At 46.3% G+C, this 26,700-nt stretch overlaps 1 protein-coding gene across 1 annotated transcript in view; it reads right to left on the reverse strand.

Moving 5' to 3' along the window:
• LOC137604636 (titin-like) overlaps positions 1 to 26,700 on the reverse strand; it is a 152,815-nt gene that overhangs the window by 24,484 nt on the left and 101,631 nt on the right. The window contains exons 183-203 of the mRNA XM_068328535.1: positions 26,509 to 26,672; positions 26,112 to 26,352; positions 25,645 to 25,920; positions 25,258 to 25,557; positions 24,856 to 25,158; positions 24,466 to 24,765; positions 23,516 to 23,803; positions 23,094 to 23,393; positions 22,412 to 22,714; positions 22,018 to 22,323; positions 21,434 to 21,721; positions 20,660 to 20,950; positions 20,293 to 20,580; positions 19,909 to 20,191; positions 19,480 to 19,787; positions 19,281 to 19,385; positions 18,911 to 19,108; positions 18,529 to 18,825; positions 17,848 to 18,435; positions 17,433 to 17,735; positions 1 to 17,316 (exon numbers count right to left, since the gene is read on the reverse strand). Coding sequence (XP_068184636.1) covers positions 1 to 17,316; positions 17,433 to 17,735; positions 17,848 to 18,435; positions 18,529 to 18,825; positions 18,911 to 19,108; positions 19,281 to 19,385; positions 19,480 to 19,787; positions 19,909 to 20,191; positions 20,293 to 20,580; positions 20,660 to 20,950; positions 21,434 to 21,721; positions 22,018 to 22,323; positions 22,412 to 22,714; positions 23,094 to 23,393; positions 23,516 to 23,803; positions 24,466 to 24,765; positions 24,856 to 25,158; positions 25,258 to 25,557; positions 25,645 to 25,920; positions 26,112 to 26,352; positions 26,509 to 26,672 — 23,046 coding nt within the window. The remainder of the gene's footprint in view (positions 17,317 to 17,432; positions 17,736 to 17,847; positions 18,436 to 18,528; positions 18,826 to 18,910; positions 19,109 to 19,280; positions 19,386 to 19,479; positions 19,788 to 19,908; positions 20,192 to 20,292; positions 20,581 to 20,659; positions 20,951 to 21,433; positions 21,722 to 22,017; positions 22,324 to 22,411; positions 22,715 to 23,093; positions 23,394 to 23,515; positions 23,804 to 24,465; positions 24,766 to 24,855; positions 25,159 to 25,257; positions 25,558 to 25,644; positions 25,921 to 26,111; positions 26,353 to 26,508; positions 26,673 to 26,700) is intronic.

A 26,700-nucleotide genomic window follows, 5' to 3' on the forward strand; every position in this document is an offset into this window, starting at 1 on the left:
CTGTGATCTTTGTTCCAGCCTTGGCTTCTTGAGGGACACCCACACCATGCTCATTTTCTCCAATTATTCTGAAGTAATAGATGGCCCCCTCCTGCAAGTCTTCCACCTTGTAAGTCAATGCATGGCAGGTGCTGGTTACAGTCACCCAGGCCTTCTTACTGGCCTCTCGTTTTTCAACGTGGTAGGCCTTCACTGCATCTCCACCATCATTCTCTGGAGGCTCCCAAGTGAGGGTTGCAGAATCCCTGGTTACTGCTGAAACTTTAACGTTGACAGGAGGACCAGGAGAGTCAAGGACCTTGACAAGAATGGGCAATGTTGCTTTTCCCAATGGTGACTCAATTGTGACGCTGTACTCTCCAGAGTCATTCCTGCTGGACTTCTCAATAGTCAATGAAGTGCTGGATTCTGTTGATTCAATGGTTCCCCTGACCTTCAGATCTACACCTTCCTTGGCCCATGTGACAGATGGTGCTGGTTTGCCTTTGAAAGGTACGTTAAGAGTAAATGCCGTACCGTGCTTTGCAGTCAGCAATTTACGCATATCAATATCAACATCAAATGAAGGCTCTGCTGTTCTGTCCTTGGCTGCAGCTGCATCTGAACACGGGCCACGAACACTGTTGCCAACTTTGTTCATTGCCTTGACACAGAATTCGTATTGTACATCTGTCTTTAGTCCAGTGATGGTAAACTCCAGGCTCTTAGTAAGTGAGATAGCCTCAACCCATCTTGCTAGTTCCTCTGGTGATTCCTCCTCTTCCTCCTCCTCTTCCTCCTCCTCCTCATATTCTTCTTCTCCTTCAACCTCTGGTTTTGGTTTGCGGGTGTAGTCTCTGTATTCAACACTGTATCCAAGGATGGGAGCACCACCATCAGATGTTGGTGGCTTCCAAACAATAGACACACTGTCCTTGGTTGAACCAATAATTTTTGGCTTGGTTGGGCGAGATGGAACAACCAGAGGATCAACAGTTCTGAATGATGCAGATGGTTCACTTGGAGGACTCAGACCAGCTGCATTGTCAGCATAGACTCTGAAGTCATAATCACAACCTTTACGCAGTTTGGTTGCTACCGCTGTACACTCCACAATGAGTTCTCTGTTCACACGGACCCAGCGCATACCCGTCTTCTCGCGGCGCTCAATCACATACCCAGTTATAGGGCTGCCTCCATCGCTGACTGGTTTGCACCAGGTAAGAGTCATTGAATCTCCAGTTATGGAAGTTACATCAACACCAGCTGGAGCTGTGGCAATGGTGTATGGATCTGTAATTTTTACAGCATCACTCTCCAAAGCCTCGCCAAGTCCATGCTTGCTGACAGCCAAAACTCTGAAAATATACTCATTGTCCTTGAGCAGTCCTGTGACTTTGAAGTAGGTTTTTGTGACGTCTCCCTTCACTAAAGTCCATGCCAGTCGGCTGGTCTCACGCTTCTCAACAACATAATGTGTTATGTCAGCACCACCAGTCTCCTGAGGTGGACCCCATAACAGCGTACACTCCTCAGCTTTGAGACCTGTGATCTGCAGAGGTCCGGCTGAGGGTCCCGGCTTGTCTATGATCACACAGTTTATTGGCATTGTGACTGTCCCGGCAATATTCTGTAGAGTCAGAGCATACTGTCCAGAATCTCTTCTGTTGCAGTCCTTCACGACAACGGAGGTACTGCTATCTGTTGAAACAATCTGTATTCTGGCTCTCAGCTCAATTTCTTTGTTATCCTTGGTCCAGGACACAACTGGGGCAGGACGTCCAGCAATGTCAGCATTAATCTTCAGAGTTTCTCCTGCTTTCACAAACACTGTCTCTCGGAACCTGACATCCATCATGATGCGTGGTGGATCTACATCATCCTTGACAGTGATAGGGCCGGTGTTATAAGATGGTTCGCTGAACAGTCCAGCTGCATTCTTAGCAATGACCCGGAAGTCATACTGGCTGTTCTCTGCAAGACCTGTCACATCATAATGAGTCTCAGGCACATTGGTGAAGTTGCACCTTGTCCAACGACCTTCAGGAAGGTCTCTTCTCTCAATAATGTAACCAGAAACCTTGGCCCCTCCATCGTACTCTGGTTTATCCCAAGATAAGGAGACAGATGTTCTAGTAACAGCAGTGACCACAGGAGTACCTGGAGGATCACATGGATCTCTGGCAGCTACACCTTCACAAGCCTTGCTACATTTACCAATGCCAGCAATATTTTCAGCATAGACACGATATTCATAAATCATGCCCTCTTCAATGCCACTGACTTTGTATTCTGTATCTTTAATCATTCCTCTGTTCATCTTTGTCCAAAGTATACTAGAACGTTCCTTCCTCTCCAGATGGTATCCCAAAACAGGACTACCGCCATCATTGACTGGTTCATTCCAAGTCACCAACATGTAAGACTTGGTAGCCACCTTCACTATAGGTGTGGAAGGAGGTCCAGGTTGTTTGAAGGTATACTGAGCAGTAATTCCAGGTGAGTCTAGACTTGTACTCTTTCCATAGCGGTTGACTGCGTAGATTCGGAACTGGTACTCTGCCCCATGTGTCAGGCGACTGGCTTTGAAAGATGTTCTGGCAACATTGCTTGCTACCATCTGCCATTCTTGCGTGTTTGTGTCTCTTTTTTCAACAATGTAGTTACTGATTGAACAGCCACCATCATAATCAGGTGGAGACCAGGACAGTGTGATCGAGTCTGAGGTCACATTATCCACCTTGATTCCTTTAGGGGGGCCTGGTTTATCCAGGACAACAACTCCAATATCTACTGTGACAGTTCCTGCAGAGTTAGCCAGGGTGACCTCATACTTGCCGACGTGTTCTTTACGTGCCTCTTTGATCATTATTTTGGATGAGGTTACAGTGTTCAAAATGGTCACTGACGAGGTTTGCTTCAAAGGAAGTCCATCCTTCTTCCAGGATACAACAGGCTTTGGTCTCCCTCTTACAGGAACCTCAAGAGTGAGGTCATCTCCAGACTTCACACTGTATGTAGTAAACAGTAAACTGGTAGATGGTTCAATGGCAACGTCCTTTGTAACTACAGGCAAGCCAAGTTCTTTTGGCTCACTTTTTCCCTTCTCATTGATGGCAAGAACTCTAAATAGATAGGCTTCATTAGGAGTCAGATTAGGAATAGTTGCCTCAGTCACTTTAACAGTGCATGCAACGCCCCATTTATCTCCACTTTTAGGCTTAAACTCCACATTGTAGCACATCACTTTGCTTCCGCCATCATGGGCAGGTTTGTCCCAGGCCAGTGAAACACTGTTCTTGGTCAAATCTACCACTATAACCTTGCTTGGTGGCATAGGTACCTCAGACACTTTGACTTCCTTGGTTTCAATCATTTGTCCTTGTCCATATTCATTGACAGCACAGACTCTGAAGTAGAAAATTCCTCCCTCAGGTAACTCCTCAATTTTGAAAGAGTTAGCTGTGCAATTGCTGGTGACAGTAGTGTAGGCTTTCCTGACAGACTCTCTCTTTTCCACAATGTAGTTTGTGATTTTAGAGCCACCATCTGTGAGAGGGGTGTCCCAGGCAAGAGTCACTGAATCCTTCTTGAGCTCCTTCACAGCAAAGTTTTGTGGTGCACTTGGTGTATCCAAAATTCTCACAGCAACGGTAGCTGATTTTGACCCACTGCTGTTCTCAAGCGTTAGCGAGTATTTCCCACTATCAAAGCGGTTAACACTGTCAATGACAAGCATGGTGTATGAACTGGTGGTGTCAATAGCGGCCCGCTCTGTGAGAGTTCCCTCAACTTTCTCCCATTTCACAGAAGGTTCAGGTCGTCCTCTGATTGTGACAAACAAGCGCAGAGTTCCACCAGCCCGAACAGATACCACCTTTCTGAGATCAGCGTCTAACTCCATCTCTGGTGCTTCCACCCTGTCAGCAGTTACCACAGTGCTGTGGACATTGGCAGCCTCCCCCACACCCTCAGAGTTGATGGCGCAGACACGGAATTGGTACTCTCCACCCTCTTTCAAGTCTGTGATAGTGAGTTTAGTTGCCTGAATACCAGTAGGTGGGGTGCACACGATCCATTCTTTTTCAACTACTGCCTCTACTGTTGGTGCTAATTCTGCCTCAACTCCTGCTTCAGGCACTGGGGTGTACTCCCTCATTTCTACAATGTAGCCCTTGATGTAGGCACCACCATCAAAGTGGGGTTTGCCCCAGGATAGAGACACAGACGACTTTGTGTAGTCTGTCACCTTTGGATGATGTGGGGGTCCAGGTGGTGTTGTGGCATCACACGCTCTGTAGAACAAGGACAGTTCACTGAGGTCTCCAATTCCAGACTCATTCTCAGCAGCAACCCGGAATTCATAAAAGTGGTCCGTCATCAGACCTGTAACCTTGAAGTGAGTGTCAGACAGCTTTTGTCTGTTGCATTTAGTCCACCTGACACTATCTTTGTCACGTTTTTCAAGGTGGTAGCCTTCAATATCAGCTCCACCAGTCTGTTCAGGAACAATCCACGATAGAACCATAGAGTCCTTTGTGATCTGACTGGCTTCTGGAGTTCCAGGGGCACTAGGTGGCTTGTAAGGATTACGTGCAATGACAGGTTCACTCTCAAGATAGTCACCAGCACCATACTTGTTGACTGCCCTGACTCTGAAAATGTATTCATCGCCAGGAAGCAAACTTGTTAGTTTATGGTACAGGCTCTTTATATCCGATGCCACCACTGTCCAGGACAATCTGCTTGTTTCTCTCTTTTCTATGATATAGTGAGTCACATTAGCCCCCCCATCCAGAGTTGGTTCAGACCAGGCAAGGGTGCACCTATCGGCCATTACTCCTGTCACTCTCATGGGTCCAGTAGGCGGACCTGGCTTATCAAGGACTTTAACTGTGATGGGGAAGGTTTTAGTACCTCCAAGATTTCTGAGGACAAGGTCATAGTGTCCACCGTCAAGCTTGGTTACATCCTTGATTGTTATTGATGCATGTTTTGGTGTGGTTTTCAGTTCGATGCGCAACGCTTTTTCCATTTCCTTGCCCTCTTTTAGCCACATAACTTCAGGAATTGGTTTCCCGTGGATGTCAGCATCAAGAACTAAATGTTCTCCAGCATTGACAACAATGATATCCGTATATTTGGGATCCATTGAGGCCCTTGGTGGTTCAATTTCATCAGTAGTTGTAATCGGTCCTGAGGTGTCAGATGGCTCACTGAAGACTCCAGCAGCATTTCTTGCGATAACTCTGAATTCATATTGCTCATTCTCCACCAATCCAGTGACAGTATACTCAGTCTCAATTATATTGGTGAAGTTTGTCCTTACCCAACGGCCATCAGGAGAGGAGAGATCTTTTCTTTCAACAATATAGCCATTTATTTTGCTTCCACCGTCATACTGAGGCTTAGTCCACTTAATCTTGATGAGGCTCTTAGAAATCGATACAGCTTCAGGAGCTCCAGGAGGATCACATGGATCACGAGCAACAAATGACTCAGATACTTTACTGCATCTGCCAACACCAACAATGTTTTCAGCATACACTCTAAATTCATATCCAATTCCCTCTTCCAGATTGCAAATCTTGAACTGAGTATCAGTGATGAGAGTCTTGTTCAGTTTGTTCCAGAGAATGCTGCTTCTCTCCTTGCTTTCCAGGTGGTAACCTATAACTGCACTTCCACCATCATTCACTGGTTCATTCCATTCAATGATCATCATTTCTTTGGATGCAGACTTCACGTATGGAGTTCCTGGAGGCCCTGGTGGTTTGTATGGATATTGCACAACAATGGCCTTAGAGTCCAGAGGCACACCCTTTCCATAACGGTTTTCAGCAATGATTCTGAACTGGTATTCAGCACCAGTCTTCAGTTTGGTGACCTTGTATGCTGTTCTAGCGAGTTGTGTGGTGACAGACTGCCATGTTGTGGATGTGGTGTCTCTTTTCTCCACAATGTAGTTCTTAACCTGGCATCCACCTGTATACAATGGGGGCTCCCAAGAAAGATGGACGAATGTGTTGCTTACTTCAACAACCTTGACTGGACCAGTTGGTGGACCAGGCTTATCAAGGACAACAACTGTCAAATCTTGAGTGACTGTCCCACCAGCATTGGTTGCTGTAATGGAATATTTGCCAAAATCTTCCTTGGATGCCTCGGTGATTTGAAGTCCAGTTGTTGTTGGAGTGTTTACTACATTGACTCTGGATGTCACCTTCAAGGGCTGACCATCCCTGGTCCAGGTAACTTTGGGTTTGGGTCTGCCCAATACAGGGAAGTCCAACTTAAGATCTTTTCCAGCTAATACACTGTATGTGTTGAATTGCATTTGAATGCTTGGCTCCATGGTCATGTCACTGGCAATGACGGGTGCAGCGAGTGCCTTTGGCTCACTCTTACCCTTCTCATTGTAAGCTATGATGCGGAAGAGGTATTCTGAACCAGCTGTAAGACCAGAGACAGTTCCCTCACAAGTCTTTGTATTTGTTGACACTCCCCACTTATCTGTACCTTTAGGTTGCATCTCAATTAAGTAGCCACCAATTCTACTGCCTCCATCATGTTCAGGTTTCTCCCAGGACAGCGAGACACTGTTTTTTGTGATATCAGTAAGAGAGATATTTCCAACGGGTAAGGGTACCTCAGAGACTTTGGACGCCGTCTTTGTTTCAACAGCCTGGCCAACACCATAATCGTTCTCAGCCATGACTCTGAAGTAGTACATAGCACCTTCGATCAAGTTTTCAACTTTGAAGGTTGTCTTTGTGCATTTTGTGGACACATTTGCATATGCCTTTCTTGTTGATTCACGTTTGTCAATGATGAAGTTCTTGATTTTGGAACCTCCATCAATCAGTGGGGTATCCCATACAAGAGTGACAGAGTCTTTTTTGATTTCTTTAACCACTAGGTTCTGTGGAGCCCCAGGTGTGTCAAGAACTTTAACGGCAACATATTCAGACACAGTGCCACTGCTGTTTGTCAGGCTCAGGGTGTATTTTCCTGAGTCACTCCTGTCACATGAGTCAATTGACAACTGAGTGAAGTTCAGAGCTTTCTCCACCATCACCCTTTCAGTCAGTTCTCCCTCATCCTTAGTCCACTTAATTTCAGGTGTTGGTCTGCCTTTGAATGGAATGTGGATTCTAACAGATCCACCAGCTTTCACAGTGATGCCCTTCCTCAGCTCGGAGTCCAGTTGGATTTGTGGTGGGTCCAGCCTTTCTTCCGTTTTAGCTGTCCCTGAGAGAATTGCAGGTTCACTGACCCCCAGTTTATTTAATGCACATACTTGAATCTTGTACTCCTGACCCTCACCAAGTTTGGTAATTTCAAATTTGTTGACACGTAGACCAGTTGGAGGGGTAACCATAGTCCATTCCTCTTCCTCAGCCTTGCAGACTTCAACTATATATCCCTGAATTGCACTGCCACCATCAGACAGAGGCTTACCCCATAACACTTTAATAGAGCTCTTAGTGGAGTCAACCACGTTCACATATGCTGGGGGTCCAGGCTTGTACTTGGGATCACAGGCCTTGTAGTAGGAACTTGGAAGGCTCGGTTCTCCCACTCCCACTATATTCTCAGAAGACACTCTGAACTCATATTCATGGCCAGTTGTTAGACCTGTAACTCTAAAGGAGAGGTCAGTGACCCTCTGTCTGTTGCATCTTGTCCATTTGATTCCATGTCTGTCCTTCTTTTCAATGTGGTAATTGGTTATGTCACTTCCACCATCACTTTCAGGGGCGGACCATGTGATCGTCATGCCATCACGAGCTATATTTGATACATCTTCAATATGAGGCGCACCAGGTGGAACAAATGGAGTCTTCATGATCACTCCACATGACTCTAGTGGTTCACTGGTGCCGTAACTGTTAACGGCCATTACTCGGAACATATACTCACTGCCTTCCAGTAATTTGGTGACTTTGTAGCATGTGGTTTCACAGCTGGAAGAAACAATAGTCCATGCAAGTCGACTAGTCTCTCTTCTCTCAATGAGGTAGTGTTTAATGGGACTGCCTCCATCATGTCGAGGAGGTTGCCATACAAGTGAGCATCGATCTTCAGCTACTCCAGTGACATGAAGGGGTCCTTCACATTGGCTTGGCCTGTCCAAAACCACAACACTGAATGGAATAGTTTCACTACCAGCTTCATTTAGTAGATGCAGTGTGTAAAGTCCACCATCTATTCTAACAGCATCTTTAATTGTAATCATAGCATGATTTTCTGTGTTTTTAATCTCTAGTCTGAGTGTATTCTCAATTGGTTTTTCGTCTTTGAACCATTTGATTGTAGGCACAGGTTTGCCATACACATCAGCATCGAGCTTGAATGTCTCCCCAGCATTGATGACAATGGTCTTGGTGAATGCAGGGTCAATGGAGAATTTGGGCGCCTCCATCTTATCACTTGCGGTGATAGGTCCACTGTTGTAGGATGGCTTACTGATAGTACCAACAGCATTTTTAGCAATTACTCTAAAGTCATACTGGGCATTTTCAGTCAACCCAGTGACTGTGAACTGCGTCTCAATCACGTTAGTGAAGTTTGCCCTTCCCCATCTGCCTTCTGGCAAATCACGCTTTTCTACAATATAACCAGTTATATTACTTCCACCATCGTACTCAGGTTTAGTCCACTGAATGACAATGGTATCTTTGGTGACATGGATGGCCTCTGGTGTGCCAGGAGAATCACATGGGTCTCGGGCAACACAACCTTCCGAGACCTTGCTGCACCTCCCAATACCAACAATATTTTCAGCATAAACCCTGTATTCATACTCAATACCCTCATCTAAGGGGTGACTCTTGAAGCAGGTTTCATGAATAAGTGCCTTGTTGATTCTAACCCAGAGAATACTGTTCCTCTCTTTCCTTTCAAGATGGTAGCCAAGAACCGCGCTGCCTCCATCGGAGACGGGCTCATGCCACTCAACAATCTGGTGGTCTCGAGAGAGAGAGGAGATGAATGGAGTGCCTGGTGGGCCTGGCTCTCTGTATGGATACTGAGCAACAACAGCAGATGAGTCCAGGCCATGACTCTTGCCATAACGGTTCTGAGCAATGATCCTGAACTGGTACTCTGATCCAGTTTTCAGTCGAGGCACTTTGATGCTGGTTCTGACACAGTTAATGCTGACATTTTCCCATGTTGTTGTAGTGGTATCTCTCTTCTGAACAATGTAGTTTGAAATCTGGCAGCCACCATTGTGCTTTGGTGGGTCCCAAGAAATAGTGACACTCTGTGTTGTGATTTCATCAAACCTCACAGGGCCAGACGGAGGGCCAGGCTTGTCAAGCACAGTGATTTCAACAGTGGCGTCCTTCTTTCCAGCTGAATTTTCCACACTTATATTGTACATGCCACCATCATCACCTGCTGCCTCCTTAATGCTCAGAGTGGTATGTGTTGGGGCACTAAGGGTGTTCACTCTGGTAGTAAACTTCAGTGGAGCTCCATCTTTAGTCCATGATACTGTTGGTTTAGGCCGTCCAAATATGGGAATTTCAACATTGAGGTCTTTACCTACATGAACACTGTAGTTGCTGAATGCTGGGCGAACATCTGGCTCAAAGACTAAGTCCTTGGTCATCACTGGACCAGCAAGTACTTTGGGATCACTCTTTCCCTTGTCATTAATTGCTGTAACTCTAAACAGATATTCCTCTCCAGCATTTAGATTGGGAACCGTAGCTTCCATTGTCTTAAATGCATTAACACTACACCACTTATCCTGACCCTTAAGCTGAACTTCAAGCAGATACTGAGTGACTCGACTGCCGCCATCATACTCAGGCCTCTCCCACGCCAAAGAGATGCTTGTCTTGGTTTGGTCTGTAACAATCAGGTTCTTTGGACACTGGGGCACCTCTGAGACTTTAAGAGGATCAACAGTTGAGGCAGGTAGACCAACACCATGTGCATTCTCAGCAAGCACTCTGAAGTAGTAGCTACAGCCTTCCTGGAGTGGCTCAATCTTCCATGAAAGAGCGTGACAGTTAGTTACCACAGCTGCATATGTTTTGCGTGTGCTTTCTCTCTTTTCCACAACATAGTTCTTAATCTTGGACCCACCATCCAAAAGAGGAGGTTCCCATGCTAGTGTTACCGAGTGGTTTGTAATTTCTTTAACTTTTAGGTTGACAGGGGCACTAGGTGTGTCGAGAACACGGACAACAACAAATGCAGATTTGGATCCACTGGAGTTCTCTGCAGTAACAGTATATTTTCCACTGTCACTTCTGCTCATGTGGTCAATTACGAGGGAAGTGTAACTGCTGGTCACCTCAACCTGAGCAGTCTCTCGAAGCGCAGCTTCATCTTTGTTCCACTTGATGGTCGGACTGGGCCTTCCTTTAATGGGAATGAAAAGTCTAAGGGATGCTCCAGCTTTAATGATCACAATCTTTCTTAGTTCTGGATCAATGTCAAGGTCTGGCTCTTCTGCCTTGTCCTGCACAACAACAGCTCCAGACACATCAGAATGCTCACCTACTCCAGCTTTGTTGACAGCACACACTCTAAACTTGTATACCTGGTTTTCCTTCAGGTTTGCAACTTCAAATTTGGTCTTTTTGATTCCTGTTGGTGGGGTGCACATAATCCAATCCTCAGCAGGTGCAACTGGGGCATCGTCTGTAGCTGGAGCCTCGGGTGACACTGCTGGTTGTGTAGCAACACAGCACTCAACAATGTATCCCTGAATTTCACAGCCTCCATCACAGATGGGCTTGCCCCATGACAAGAAAACAGATGTTTTAGTTGTGTCGGTAACTCGTGGGTTTTGTGGTGGGCCAGGCCTGAAGATGGGATCAAGAGCTTTGTAAAACACTGTCGGTGGGCTTGGCTCACCAACACCAACAGCATTCTCAGCTGAAACTCTAAATTCATAATTATGACTTTCCAGGAGAGCAGAAATGACAAAATTCAAATCTGTGACGGTTTGCCTGTTGCATCTGATCCATCTCACTCCTTCTTTGTCATGCTTCTCAATTATATAGCCAGTGATAGGACTGCCTCCATCTTCAGAAGGAGCTTCCCATGTAAGACCCATTGAATTCTTCTTTATGTCTGAAACTTCCAAAGTCCTGGGAGCTCCAGGGGTCAAATATGGATCTTTGATCATGACAGGTTCAGAGTCAATTGCTGCACCTGTTCCAAAGTTGTTGACAGCACGGACTCTGAATATATACTCATTTCCTTCCAGGAGCCTGGTAACACTCAAACAAGTGTTTCCCACATTTGAATCCACAATAGTCCAGACCAGTCTGCCTGTTTCTCTTCTCTCTACAACATAGTGAGAGACCTTGCTGCCACCATCTTCCAGCGGTGGTTTCCATGCAAGACAGCATCTCTCTTTGGTTATACCTGTAACAGCAAGAGGTCCCTGTGGTTCTCCAGGTTTATCGAGTACAACCACATTGACCTGTACAGATTTTTCTCCTCCTGGATTTTTCAACAGCAGGGTATATTGGCCTCCATCAGAAAGTTTAGCTTCTTTTACTGAAATGTAAGCTTTGGTGGGTGTGTTCTTAATTTCTCTATGAATAGTGTTTCCCAGTTCTTGCTCTCCCTTCATCCACTGGATAGAAGGCAATGGCTTGCCATGAACATCTCCATCAATCTTGAAGTTGTCTCCAGCATTAACTACAATAGTCTGTGTGTACTCAGGGTCAATACTGAGGCGTGGTGGTTCAATCTCATCCCTGGCAGTGATGGGACCAGTGCTGTAAGAGGGGAGACTGAAAACACCTGCAGCATTTCTGGCAATAACACGGAACTCGTATTGATTGTCCTGCACAAGTCCAGTTGCAACGTACTCTGTCTCAATCACATTTGTAAAGTTGGCCTTCAGCCAACGACCTTCAGGAAGCTCTTTCTTTTCCACTACATACCCTGTAACCTTTGCACCACCATCATATTCAGGCTTGGTCCAAATGATTGTCACACAAGTCTTTGTGATCTTTGTTGCCTCTGGAGTTCCAGGGGGATCGCAAGGATCTCTGGCGACCTGGCCCTCTGACACTTTGCTCACTTTGCCAATTCCAACAATGTTTTCAGCACAAACTCTGTATTCATACTCCATACCAGGTTCAAGGCCAGAGGTTTTGAAGATTTGGTCAGTAATAAGAGACTTATTAAGTTTCACCCACATGATGCTGTTTCTCTCTTTGCGTTCAAGGTGGTAACCTAAGACAGCGCTTCCACCATCATTCACAGGTTCATTCCAAGCAACCGTCATGCTGTCCTTGCTGCATGTTGCAATGGATGGCGTGCCTGGAGGTCCTGGAACTTTGTATGGATATTGAGCGACTATACATTCGGATAGAAGGGCTGGGCCTTTTCCGTATCTGTTTTCTGCTGTAATTCTGAACTGATATTCAGAGCCAGTCTTTAACCTGCCAGCTTTGATTTTGGTCCTTGCAAGGTTAGGAGACACATTCATCCAGTTAGTTGTGGATGTGTCTCTCTTTTCCACAGTGTAGCTTTTGATGGTGCACCCACCATCATATTCTGGAGGGTTCCAAGAGATGGTTACACTGTCAGAAGTGACTTCCTCTAACTTAACTGGACCAGTTGGTTGGCCAGGTTTATCAAGAACAACGACGCCAATGTCTGCTTTTGTCTCTCCTGCTGTGTTGCTAAGAGTTACATGGTAGTGTCCAACATCATCTTTAGTGGCCTCGTTTATGTTGAGGTGTAGCATCGAGTCTGTTGCATCAAAGTTTACTCTGGTAGTCCTCTTCAAAGGCTGCCCATCTCTCACCCAGGAGACTGCTGCTTTGGGCCGTGCAACATATGGAACCTCCACGGTAAGGTCTTCTCCGGCTAATACGCTGAATGTGTTGAACAGCATTTTTGCAACAGGTGCAATCACAAGATCTTTTGTGATAACAGGTACACCGATTTGACGTGGGTCACTTGTTCCCTTCTCGTTTCTTGCTGATACACGGAACATGTATTCTTCACCAGCATTAAGTCCACTAATAGTAGCTTCTGTCTCCTTTACAATCACAGCCTGGGTCCACTTATCAACGCCCTTAGGTTGGATCTCAACAACATAACAACCCACTCTGCTACCACCGTCATGCTCTGGCTTCTCCCAGGACAGGGTGACGCTATTCTTAGTAACATCCTTAAGAGTGACTTTGCCAGGTGGTTGTGGTTTCTCAGACACTTTAACTGATTCTCCAGTCTCAATGGGCAAACCAATACCGTATTCATTCTCAGCTAAAACTCTGAAGTAATAATTGCATCCTTCAAGGAGCTGGTCAACTGTGAAAGTGGTGGGATAACACAGAGCGTTGACTGTGGCATACGCCTTCCTTGTAGATTCCCGTTTTTCCACAATATAGTTCTTAATTTTAACTCCTCCATCGTTTGCTGGTGGATCCCAGGTCAGAGTGACAGCTTGGTTTGTTACAGCAGTGATCTTTAAATTCTCTGGGGCACTTGGTGTATCAAGCACCCTGACTTGAACTGTAGCTGTTTTGGAACCAGAGCTGTTTTCAATTGTAAGATTATACTTTCCACTGTCAAATCTGTTTACGTTTTCAATTACAAGTAATGTGTATGATGTTGTGGTGTCAATAGTTGCCCTCTCAATAGGTTCACCATCTCCTTTGCTCCACTTAGCTTGAGGAGAAGGTCTGCCTCTGATAGGCACAAACAGTCTAAGTGAGCAGCAAGCTCGAAGAGTGACAACCTTGCGGAGCTCAGCATCCAAATCCAATTCAGGTGCAAGGAGCCTGTCCTCTGCCTTGGGATTGCCAGGTACCATTGCTGCTTCTCCAATGCCTTCACTGTTGATAGCAGAGATGTTAATTTTGTACTCCTGGTTCTCCTTTAAGTTAATAATGGTAAATGAGGTGGCAAGGAGTCCGCCTTTGGGTGTCACAATGGTCCATTCCTCATCTTCCTCCTTTTCAGATGGAATGCATGTCTCAACGATGTACCCAGTTATGTCAGAACCACCATCGTAAACAGGTTTGTTCCAGGCAACAGTAATGGAAGATTTAGTTGTGTCCAGGATTCTGGGGTTGCTTGGAGCCCCTGGTCTGTACAATCCGTCACTGGCCTTATAGAAAGCACTTGAGACACTTGGTGAACTCAGCCCAGCAATATTCTCGGCATTTATTCTGAATTTATATTCATGTCCAACAAGAAGACTTGTCACCTTGAACTGCAAATCTTTGACCTTCCTCTTGTTGCATTTCACCCAACGGAGACCTATTTTGTCTTTCCTTTCAACATTGTAGTTTGTAATAGGTGTTCCACCATCACTCTTTGGTGCTTGCCACATTACAACCATTGAATCTTTAGTGATAGCTGTCACCTCAGGATTCTCTGGTGGATCAGGAACCACATATGGGTTGTTTGCAATAGTGGGTTCAGATTCAAGAGATTCACCAAGACCGTATTTGTTGACTGCCATAACTCTGAAAATGTACTCATTTCCTTTGAGAAGCTTGGTGACTTTGTACTGTGTGACTTTCAGGTCTGACACCACATTGGTCCACACCAGTCTGCTTGACTCGCGCTTCTCAATCACATATCCGTCAATCGTGGCACCACCATCATCTGCAGGTGGTTCCCAGGTGAGGACACAGTTGTCTGCGGTGACATTGGACACCTTAAGAGGTCCAAATGGTGGCCCAGGCCTGTCAAGTATTTTGACATTGAAGATGTGCTTCGCAAATCCACCAACATTAGTAGCAGTCAGAACAAATTCTCCTCCGTCTGATCTGATAGAGTCCTTGTTGGTCAGAGTGGTAGCCAGTTCTGTGAACTTAACGTCCAGTTTCATTGTATTCTCAATCTCCTTTCCATTCTTGGTCCAAACCATAGACGGGATTGGTTGACCGGCAATATCTGCCTCAAGTTTGTAAGACTCTCCTGCCTTCAGTTGGACAACATCCTTAAAGATAGCATCAACCATGATGCGTGGCTCGATGATGTCATCCTTGCAGGTAATTGGGTCTGAGGGCTCGGAGGGGACACTGACAGCACCTGCTGAGTTTCTCGCTATGACGCGGAACTCATACGAGGCATCCTGAGTCAGTCCACTGACTGTGAACGTTGTCTCAATGATGTTGGTGAAGTTGGCTCTGATCCAGCGACCGGTAGGCAGTTCTCTCTTCTCAACCGTGTAGCCGGTAATTTTGAAACCACCATCATACTCAGGTTTTGTCCACTGAATAGTGATGACGTTCTTGTTGACAAATACTGGAGTGGGTTGACCAGGTGGATCGACAGGGTCTAAGGCCAGGATTGCTTCTGAGGCCTTGCTGGGCTTACCAACTCCTGCCATGTTTTCTGCTGAGACACGGAACTCATACGCAACTCCATCTTCTAAACCAGAGGATTTAAAGAGGTTTCCTTTCACAAGACCCTTGCTGATCTTATACCACATTATGCTGCTTCTTTCTTTTCTTTCAACATGATATCCAATCACTTCATTTCCACCATCAGACACAGGCTCATTCCAGCCGATTGTTATTGAGTCCTTGGTAAACGCAACGACTCCAGGAGTACCAGGAGGTCCAGGGACTTTGAATGGATAGGCAGCCACCATGGCCTCTGATGTGATGGGTGGTCCAACTCCATATCTGTTCTTGGCCTTAATTCTGAACTGGTACTCAGACCCAGTATTTAAACGAATGGCTTTGAACATGGTCCGGATGACGGTGGATGATAGCTCCGTCCATGTTTGAGACGTGGTGTCTCTGATTTCAACCACGTAATTGTTGATCGGAACACCCCCATCATTCTCAGGAGCGTCCCAAGCAAATACGCAATAGGTACGAGATCTCTCCACGATCTGAACTGGTCCTTTAGGTGGTCCAGGCACATCATGCACTTTGACAAAGAAGCTGTCTGTCACAGAACCAACAATGTTCTTTCCTGTAATGGTATATAGGCCACTGTCGCCCCTGGCGCATTCACTGACGTTGAGGATTGCCGTTGCCGCAGTAGTTTCCACGTTGGTTCTCTGTGTAACTTTAAGGGCTGCACCATCCTTTTGCCAAGAAATGGTTGGTCTTGGACGACCGATTACTGGAATTTCAACCTTGATGTCATCTCCTGCCTTAGCAATTATGGTCTTCTGACAGATGCCACGGAGGTCAAACTCAGGCAGTGTAGTAGAATCCCTGACAATAATGGGTTTGCTGTCACGTGGAGCGCTTCTACCTGAGTGGTTGACAGCCATTACACGGAAAATGTACTCCTCGTTCTCATTCAGATTTTTGACTGCAAAGTCCATGGTCTTTACGGTTGTTACATGTGCCCATTGATCCGTTCCCTTCTTCTGGGCTTCAAGGACGTATCCTGTAATTCTGCTTCCACCATCATGCTTGGGTTTGGTCCAAGCCAGGGTCACAGAATTCTTGGTGATATCAGTCGGAATAATACTTTCAGGAGGATATGGTGCCTGGGATGCACGAATTGGATCTGCAGTTTCAGCCGCCTCACCAATGCCGTACTCATTCTCAGCCGATACTCTGAAGTAGTATTCGCACCCTTCACCAAGCTGGTCGATCTTGACTGAAGTTGTTGGGCACTTGGTAACTGCAGTAGCAAAAGCCTTCCGTGTTGATTCTCTCTTTTCAATTATGTAGTTGTTAATCCTTGCTCCACCATCGATCAGAGGTGTCTCCCACTGAAGAGTGATGCTTTCCTTGTCAATCTTGACTGGTTTCAGGTTAAGTGGGGGTCCCGGGGAATCCAGAACTCTCACCTGTATTTTGGCACTCTTCTTTCCAGCAGAGTTTTCAAGGGTAAGTTCATATGTTCCTGCATCAGACCTTGAACTCTCAGGAACAATCAGCATTGTAAATGACTCAGTGCTGTCGATGACTGCACGCGGGACAGGGCCATCGTCCTTGGTCCAGGTTACTGTAGGTGTAGGACGGCCCTTAATTGGCACAAAGAGGCGAATGGAGCAACCGGCCCGGACCACAAGGGTTCTTCTCAGCTCAACATCAAGCTCCAAATCAGGCTCAGCTGCTCGTTCCAAAATTTCAACCAATTCTTGAGTTTCAGCAGGTTCACCAGCTCCCTTGGCATTCACGGCACTAATCCTGAAATGGTATTTTGCACCAGTTTCCAGCTCAGGAACAACAAACTCGGTGATTCTAAGTGGAGATGAGGGTGTGTCCCTAACCCATGATTCTGACCCTTCTTTTTTGTGCTCAATGACGTATCCAGTAACTTCAAGTCCACCATTATCCAAAGGTTTTCCCCAGTTTAATGTGGCTGTTGTCTTAGTTGTATCTGTTACTCTTGGATTGACTGGAGGTCCAGGTACATCTGCCAGAAATGAAATAAGCTGTTAATTCCTTTTGAGTATTAACAGGACATTCTGTAAGAACTGATGATCTTAACATTAGTAAAAACTGTTTTAAGACTTCATATTTTTTACTTACAGGCAACAACTATTGTTCTGACAGGCATAGATGGTTCACTCGGCTCTCCAAAACCAGCTCTGTTCTCAGCAAGAACACGGAACTCGTACTCAATACCTTCTGTGAGACCGGTAACTTCATAGCTGAGCTCAGCGATGGACTTTTTGGATGCCCTGAGCCATCGCATTCCCTTTTTCTCCTTCTTCTCAACACAGTAACCTATGATGTCACTTCCTCCGTCCTCAACTGGTCTCCTCCACATCACAGTCACTGAATGTCCATCAACTTTCTCGACCTCTGGTTTAGATGGTGGACCAGGAGGACCTATAGAAATGGATATCAGGAACAGAATAAATCTGTATAGTCTGTAGTCCAAGAATAATCTGTTGTGACGCACAAATATCGGTAACATATTTTAAAAATTAACTGTACATACCAAATCTATCAACCATCTTGACTGCCTCAGAGTGTGATGGTTCACTAGCACCATACTGGTTAACAGCAGAAACTCTGAAGAAGTACTCATTGCCCTGGATGAGCTTGTTGGCCACATAGTGACAATCGATGACTTTCTCTTCCAACACAGTCCAGAGGAGGCGGCTGGTCTCTCGCTTCTCTAGGTTGTAATACTTGATGGGTGAACCTCCATCTTCAGTGGGAGCTGTCCAAGTCAGAGTGACTTTCTCAGAGGAGACACCGCTGCATTCAATGGGTCCAGGAGTACCAGGAACATCCAGAACTGTAACCTTGACTGTTTCCTCCTTCACACCAAAGGGATTGCTGGCAGTAATGACATAATCCCCGGTATCCTTCCTGCTGGCATACTTAGTGGAGAGGGTGGAGGAAGTTGCTGTGGTCTCAATTTGGACGACATCAGAAGGTTTGAAATATTTTCCTCCTTTTGACCAGCATGAGGTTGGAGCAGGTTTGCCTAAAATGCTCGTAGCAGTGATGACAATCATGTCGCCAGCTCGGACTGTCAGACCCTCCTTCACTTGAGCATCGATGATAATGGTTGGTGAAGCTGTTGGAGAAAATGTAAAAAGCCTGATTTACCACCTCATATGGGGAGATAGTAAATGATAATAGCAGCAGTAATTGGTAGAATCTATCTCACCATATTCATCTCTGCAGATAATGGTGTCTGTCTGCTCTGAAGGTGGGCTGAGAGCACCAGCAGCATTCTTGGCCCTGATTCTGAATTCGTACTTGCAGCCTTCCTGCAGGTCGGATACGGTGAAGGCAGGTTCCACAACGTTCACGTTATTGGCCTTCAACCAGATTTTAGAAGGTAAGTCACGCTTCTCAACGATGTAGCCGGTCAGCCTGTGGCCACCATCAAACTGTGGCTCGGTCCACTGTAGGGTCACGGTACTTCTGGTGATGCTGATCACGTCAGGTTTACCAGGGGCATCTAATGAGATTGGGGGTGAAAAACATCAATACATTCACAAAATTGAATTTTTTCATACATACTGACGGGAACTCATTGCACGTACCAATGGGGTCCAAGGCCACGTGTGGATCAGTGGGAGGACTCGGCCTTCCAATGCCAGCCAGGTTGATCGCCATGACTCTGAACTCGTACTCCAGACCCTCAGTCAGCCCGGTCACTTTGTGTTCCTTCATCATCAGTGGGGCAGTGCTTGCCCGCTTCCATAACATACTGTTCCTCTCTTTGAACTCAACATAGTATCCTGAACATGGTACCAAAGAGGGAGAACAAGATCTACACTGAGCGTTGTCAATTGCAAGATTAGGACACTTCCTACTGAAGAAATGGGTGTTAAAAAAGAGAACCCATAGATTTTTGGACTGGAAAGTAAGCAGAACCAGACCCCTGACTAATACTCTCCATCCTAACTGTACCTGTGATGGGAGAGCCTCCGGTCTTCCTTGGATCAGACCAAGCCAGGTATGCAGAGTTGTGGAGCATACTCATGACCTGAGGTGGCGGAGGAGCGTCAGGAACATCTATGATAGGGATATCGTGCAGTTACGAAAAACTCAACTTATAATTACAACACTTAACATTCTTACTTCAGAACCGTGGGTACTATAGTCTTACTGAATGGGTGTTTAGCAACGACGGAATCAGACTTCAGTCCTTCTCCAACGCCGTATTTGTTCTCAGCAGAGACCCTGAAAATGTACTCTGTGCCCTCGTGGAGACCTGTCACCCTCATGGTGTTGGTCTCCACATTGGAGGACACCGAGACCCACATATTTGTGACTGAGTCTCTCTTTTCAAGGATGTAGTTTGTGATCTCTGAGCCACCATCATCCTTTGGAGGACCCCATTTAAGAGTAGTGCCATCAGCAGTAACGTCCTTGAACTTCACGGGGCTAACAGGAATGCCTGGTTTACCCACAACCCTGGAAAGAAAAGCAGAATTAACATCTTTTGACCTTTTATTCATTATTATAGTATAACAAGTAGTGTCAAACATTCTTTGTGAGGTAGAACATTTATGCTCTGATCCAATTAGATACATACCTGACGAAAATGGTGGACTCCTTGCTTCCAGCGCTGTTCCTCAGGGTGATGGTGTACTTTGAAGCGTCGCTCCTCTGGCAATCCCTAATGAGGAGGGTGGTGTTAACCGAGGAGGACTCTGCACACACCCGGCCAGTATCTGTCAAATCCTCGTCATCTCCCTTCTTCCAGGTAACCTTGGGTGTCGGTTTGCCAATGATGGGGATCTTCAGACGGACAGTACTGCCCTCCTTGGCAATGTAACACATGTTGGGCAGTTCCCTCAAGTCACAGCTCGGAGGAACTGCAGAGGGGAGGAGGGAGTACGTTAAAAATCTACCTTAGAAAATCAACATTTTCTAAAATTGTTGTGGATAAGTTTTATAGGAACGGACGGTTCCTTACTGATCTGGTCTTTGGCAACCACGGTCAACTCTTTGGCAGGACTCTCTCCTGAGTCATTAACAGCCTTGACTCGGTAGGTGTACTCCCTGTCCTCCACCAGGTCTTTGGCACTGTATTGCATGTTTTTGGACCTCATTAGCTCCTTATATTTGTTGTCACCATTGAGAACCTCCAGTACGTAACAGATGATGCGGCTTCCACCATCTGACAAGGGTTTCTTCCAGCTTAGAGTGCAAGTGTATTTGGTGACCAACAGTGTCTTGAAGTCCATGACAGGCCCAGGCTCCTCTGGACAAGTAAAAAGTGAGTGCCTTGAGTATATTCCCAAAAACAAAGACCTAAACGCAAAACATCCGACCAAACCTACCAGTTGCTCTGACTGAGTCATCAGTCTCACAATACTCCCCGGCACCGAGCTTGTTTACTGCTGACACTCTGAAGCAGTAGGACCGTCCAGCATCCAGGTCCGGCACCTTAAATAACGTCTGGGTGCAGTTGTTGGAGACAATGGACCAGGCCTTCCTCTCAGTGTCCCGCTTCTCCACAATGTAATGAGTGATGTCAGAGCCACCATCGATCAGAGGAGCGTCCCAGTAGATGGAAGCGCTGTCTTTTGTTGTTTCCTTCACCATCAGGTTGACTGGTGGTCCCGGGGTATCTAGACAGACACAAGATAGATAGATAGATAGATAGATAGATAGATAGATAGATAGATAGATAGATAGATAGATAGATAGATAGATAGATAGATAGATAGATAGATAGATAGATAGATAGATAGATAGATAGATAGATAGATAGATAGATAGATAGATAGATAGATAGATAGATACTTTATTAATCCCAGAGGAAATTGTATTAGATGAACTTAAACCAGTAAGTCCAAAAATAAGTAACTAGCCACAGTTGTTCTCAGGAAAATACCATCAATTTACAGAAACTGTAAGCAGAGGTTGGTAGGAAGGACATGAACAGCAACTGGAGGACCATTTGACCTATTTCGATACTGCCGAGAAATTCAATCCGAACTTGAAGGATATACAGAACCAGACAAGGAGGCAACGGAAACCATTCTCCTGTTGGAATTCACTGTTCTTTCTCTACACCTGTGGCTCATTGCAAAGTGTTCTCCTTCACTCACCAAGAACCTTGACAATAATGGTGTACATCTTCATGCCGGCCGAACTGTCCAGGTTTAAAATATATTTCCCGGCGTCGTATCTGTTGACATTTTCCACCATCACCATGGTGTCAGGGTAGGTGGCCTTGATGACAATGCCTTGGCGGTCCTTGATGTTGGTGTTCATCTTTGCCCAGGTAATCTTGGGGGTGGGACGGCCCTTGATGGTGGCCTGGAGCCTCATGGTGTTACCTGCGTTCAGCGTCAGGCCCTCCTTCAGGTTTGCACTCAACTCAGCCTCAGGAGCGACTGTTGGATGAACAGAGGACTTTTGGATGAGTCACAGGGTTCAGATTGGCCAAATGTTAGACATACAAATTCAGCAGCACTGGTCATTTTGTGACTTTTTTTTCTTATTTTATTTTTTAAATTTTTGGTAAATAATAAAATTATCTCAATATGTAGTAAAGAACAAGCCAACCAGATGGGACTGTCACAATTCAAACTTTTTTAAACAATCTCTACTTCCAGGTTTGACTCTCCAGTAACTTTCTGTCTGATTTTTATCATATTTTATTCTACAAATTATCTAAAATCATACTCACTAATGATGTCCTTGGCGACATGCGTGCTGGGTACTTCAACCGGCTCACTGAAGCCCACCTTGTTCACGGCAGTAATACGGCACTGGTACTCAGCCTTGTTGATGAGGTTCTGGATGACGTAGTTGGTCTCCTGTAGGTTCCTGGGAACATTGCAGCGGACCCAGTCTGTCGTGTCCGTCCTCTTGCACTCCACCAAGTATCCAATGATAGGGCTTCCGCCATCATTGGCTGGTGCAGTCCAGGCAAGGCTAATGGTGCTATGGGTGGTGTCTGTCACACTGGGATTCACAACGGGTCCAGGAGGAGCTAGGCAAGAGCACATTGACAGGATTAAAGGACATACCGTGTCTACCTGAGTAACAGTATGTCTTATTGAAGCTTTAACGGGACTTACTGATGGGATTCTGTGCTACTGCTCCAGCAGAGGGCTCACTGGGTTTGCCAACACCTGCCGCGTTGACGGCACTGACTCTGAACTCGTACTCAGCTCCTTCTGTGAGGCCGGTGACTTCCAAGGACCGCTCCATCATGGGCTTCCGGTTCACCTGGGTCCAGGTAATTTCCTTAGACTCTTTCTTTTCCAGCATATAGCCCAGGATGGGTGACCTTCCATCATCGGCAGGCTCCTTCCAGCTGACTGTCATACGGTCTTTAGTCACATTGGTAATGACTGGGGGATCACAACGGCCAGGCACAGCTGGAAGTGACACCAGAGGTCAACAAAGTTTTAGATGACAAGATGATAGAAATAACTACAGCTCAATATATCGAGCAAAATAAGACAACTTCTGAATAAAAGGGAGCAGAAAGACGAGAACTACTTGAATCTGCCCCTATCCCTTAATAAATCATTCCACTGAAGTAGTCTACCCACTGAAGTAGTCTACCCACAGAACCAGACACGGAGGCAACGGAAACCGTTCTCCTACCCACTGAAGTTGACCACTGAAGCAGTTCTCCTACACACTGAAGTAGGCTACCCATTATAGGCATCAAAGAAAGAACTTCCATTTAAAATAAATGCAGAAAACAAAATTGCTGCTGACCAACCAACGGAAACACCGATGGAGACTCACTGAATGGGTTCTTGGCAATTACAGGTTTGGTGACGAGGGCGTCTCCCACTCCCCACATGTTCTCGGCACGGATTCTGAACTGGTACTCATGGCTGTCGATGAGCTTCTCCACAGTGAACTCAAGATCTCCCTTGATCTTGCTGGAAACCTGAGCCCAGTTGGCTCTGCTGGTCTCACGTTTGTCCAGGATGTAGTTGCTGATGGGGGCACCGCCGTCCTTCAGAGGGGGCTCCCAGGACAATTTTATTTTGGAAGCAAACACCTCCGCGTATTTTGCGTTGACAGGAGGACCAGGCACGTCTGAGTAGATAAAAAAATAAAATATCATATCAACCAACAGGGGACAGAATGCCAGACGTTGCATACGATTTTAATGAGTGCAGACGATAGACTGGAAGTAGTTCTCTGCTCTGGGTACTAACCTAAGACAACAACTTGGATTTCGGCGCTTTTGGAACCGCTGGCGTTCTCTGCCAAGACAGTGTAGGTTCCTGTGTGCTCCTTGGTGACTGCTGCCATCTCCAACTGGAAGTGATGCCTCTGGTGGGTGATTACTTGGCCTTCACCTGATTTTAGGTTGTCATCGCCTCTCTTCCAGGTAACTTTGGGCATAGGCTTACCGAACACCTCTGCCTCAAGGACAATGGTGGTTCCAGCCTTTACCTTCAAGCCTTTCTGCATCCTGGCATTAAGCTCCACTCTTGGAGGAACTGGGTTTGTAAAGAGAAGAGTGGTATGGTTATTATCAGAAGCATATTTTCACCCCTCATCCGCCCATCCGCTGTGGACCTTCCTCTGTGGACCTGCACCTCCGAGCCCACCAGTATCCCCCCCATCTCTCCATGTGCTGTGGACCTTCTCCTCCAAGCCCACCAGTACCACCCCTCAACTATCCATCGGCTGGGGTCCTGCTTCCTTTCTTCCTCTTTGCTGCCATACAGTCATCCACGCAGCTGTAATTGTGTCTTGACTTTAGCAACCTTAACCATATTGACACTGTCTCTATCTGGCCTATCTGTCATTCTCTCTCTGTCTCTCTCTCTCTGATGCTGTTCTTATCTTCCATTGATTTCTTTTCCACCCAACCGGTCGAGGCGGATGGCCATCCAAAAGAGTCTGGGTCCTGCCCGGAGTTCCTTCCTCATCGATGAAGTTTTTCCCCGCCACTGTCGCTTATGCTTGCTCTGGAGGGTTCAGTTGGGTTTCTCTGTCTGTTAAAGCACTTTGAAATGTCTGCTGCCATGATTAAGCGCTATATAAATAAAACTTGATTGATTGATTGATATGGCAGTCAAAACCCAATAATACTATGACATTGGCTTGTCTATCAGTTGATCAACCTGGTCTGGAGAGGGTTGAATGAAAATCTCACCATTCTCGGCACAGACCAGGATCGGGTCTGTGGGCTCAGATGGTTTGCTCATGTTGACGGCAGTTTTGGCTATGACTCTGAACTGGTACTGCAGGTCTCGCTCCAGGCCGGTCACCGTGTACTCCTCCCGTGGAACATTCTGGCTGCTGGTGTTGCAGCGTATCCAGGTGTCACCCGGCAACTGCATAGCCTCAACGTAATAGCCAATTATCTTGCTGCCGCCATCATTTTTGGGACGGGTCCAAACCAGAGTGACAGAATTCTTGGTAACATCCAGAACCTCAGGTTTACCTGGGGTATCTGTGACATAAACCAGGAGGAAGGAAATTAGATTAAATCAAGAGAGTAAAGCTCACAGAGTGGGTGTAACTGCTTCAGTGGTCAACCTACCAACAGGGGTTCTGGCAGTGACAAAGTCAGTCTTTGCGCTTGGTTTGCCCTGGCCAGCACGGTTGATGGCGGACACTCTGAAGGTGTACTCCAGGCCCTCGATGAGGCCGGCACAGGGGTACTCGGTGGTACGGACAACAGTGTCGTTGGCCTTCACCCACAGCAAGCTGTTCCTCTCCTTTCGCTCTATGTAGTAACCTGTTATTGGACTGCCACCATCGCTCTCAGGCTTGTCCCAAGACACGAACATACAGTCCTTGTTGGTCTTGTTGATGCGGCAGTTCAGGGGCTCACTGGGAACGTCTGGTGACAAAAAGGTAAATAAAATTGTATTTTCTCCACTAATAAAACCTGACATTGGACACAACAATACATTCAAAGTTGGGGATTATTGTAATTTACCGAAGGGGAACTTGGCAACCATCCTGTCGGACTGGACGGGGTCTGACACACCAAAGCGATTCTCAGCACGGATACGGAACACGTACTCCTTGCCAGGAATGAGTTTCCCAAGCCTGCAACTTGTCTTGGACACCGAGGAGACAGCTGTGACCCAGTCACCCCTACTCACATCACATTTTTCCACCACATAGTTGGTGATATTGCTGCCACCGTCCTCCAGGGGTTTGTTCCAGGACAGGGAGCAGGCATCTGAATCAATGTCACTGATCTCCACAGGGCCCACAGGAGGACCAGGGATGTCTGAAAAAAAAGATATGTCATCCTTAGACCCTCAAATGGAATAACTGTGCAAATGCTGATGCTTCTATTACTGTGAGTCATACTGACCTCTGATGATAATCTTCAGGGACTGGGTCACCTTTGCAGAACTATTCTCAGCCACCAGACTATACTCCCCACTGTCAGCTCTTGACACGTCTTTGACAATCAGGACACACAAGTTGCCCGACTGGTGCACGGCGAGACGACTAGATGGGACCACAGCATTCTCGCCACGCATCCACTTGCAGGTTGGTGCTGGTTTTCCAGAAACCAGTGCTTCCACTCTAAGCTTGGCTCCGGCTCTGGCGCCCACAGTCTCTGGCATGACGATCTTTGGCTCCACTGTGGATGAGAAAATGAAATCTTATTTTGTGTTACCTGGTGATCTCACTGCACTACAGCAGTAGTAGAGTACAGCAACATTTCCATATTGATCAGCAGGTATGGAACATATACTATCATATCTATCCAATGGTAAGGCTGGCTAAAACTACTCTGTGATGACCTCCTAGGACCTTGGTGTCAGAACTTACCCATCTGTTCCTTGATCTCCACGGGCTGCCTGGTCTCAGTGAACAAGCTCATGCCCATAATGTTCTTGGCAGCCACTCTGAACTTGTACCTCTTCCCCTCCTTCAGACCGCTGATGCTGATGCTCAAACCTTTGACTGTTGTATAGGCATTCCACACCTCCTTTTCTGGTTCTGCTTCTTCCTCCTCCTCAACCACGGGAGGAGGAGGAGCTGGTGGAGGTGCTTCCTCTCCCTCTGGAACCTGTGGCAAATTGATACTTGGAGATCAATCACTTACATTTGTAAAGTACATTCAAAAATAAGAAGATTGAGCTATGAATCTTAATTTTATTTAACTGCATTTACAAACAATTAATGAAAGCAGGCAGAGAAGAATCAGTTTGATCACATGACAAACCTCCACAGGTGCTGGGGGCTCTGGCGGAGGTTTGACCTCGATATACTCAACGATATAGCCATCAATCTTAGCACCACCGTCCCTCATAGGCTTCACCCAGCCAACAACTGCATTGTTCTTTGTGATATCCAGAACTTCAATCTTCTGACAAGGGTCTGGCTTGCCTGAAAACGTAATCAGATGAGTGTGTTC

Source organism: Antennarius striatus, chromosome 12 (assembly GCF_040054535.1).
Source record: "Antennarius striatus isolate MH-2024 chromosome 12, ASM4005453v1, whole genome shotgun sequence".
Taxonomy (NCBI): domain Eukaryota; kingdom Metazoa; phylum Chordata; class Actinopteri; order Lophiiformes; family Antennariidae; genus Antennarius; species Antennarius striatus.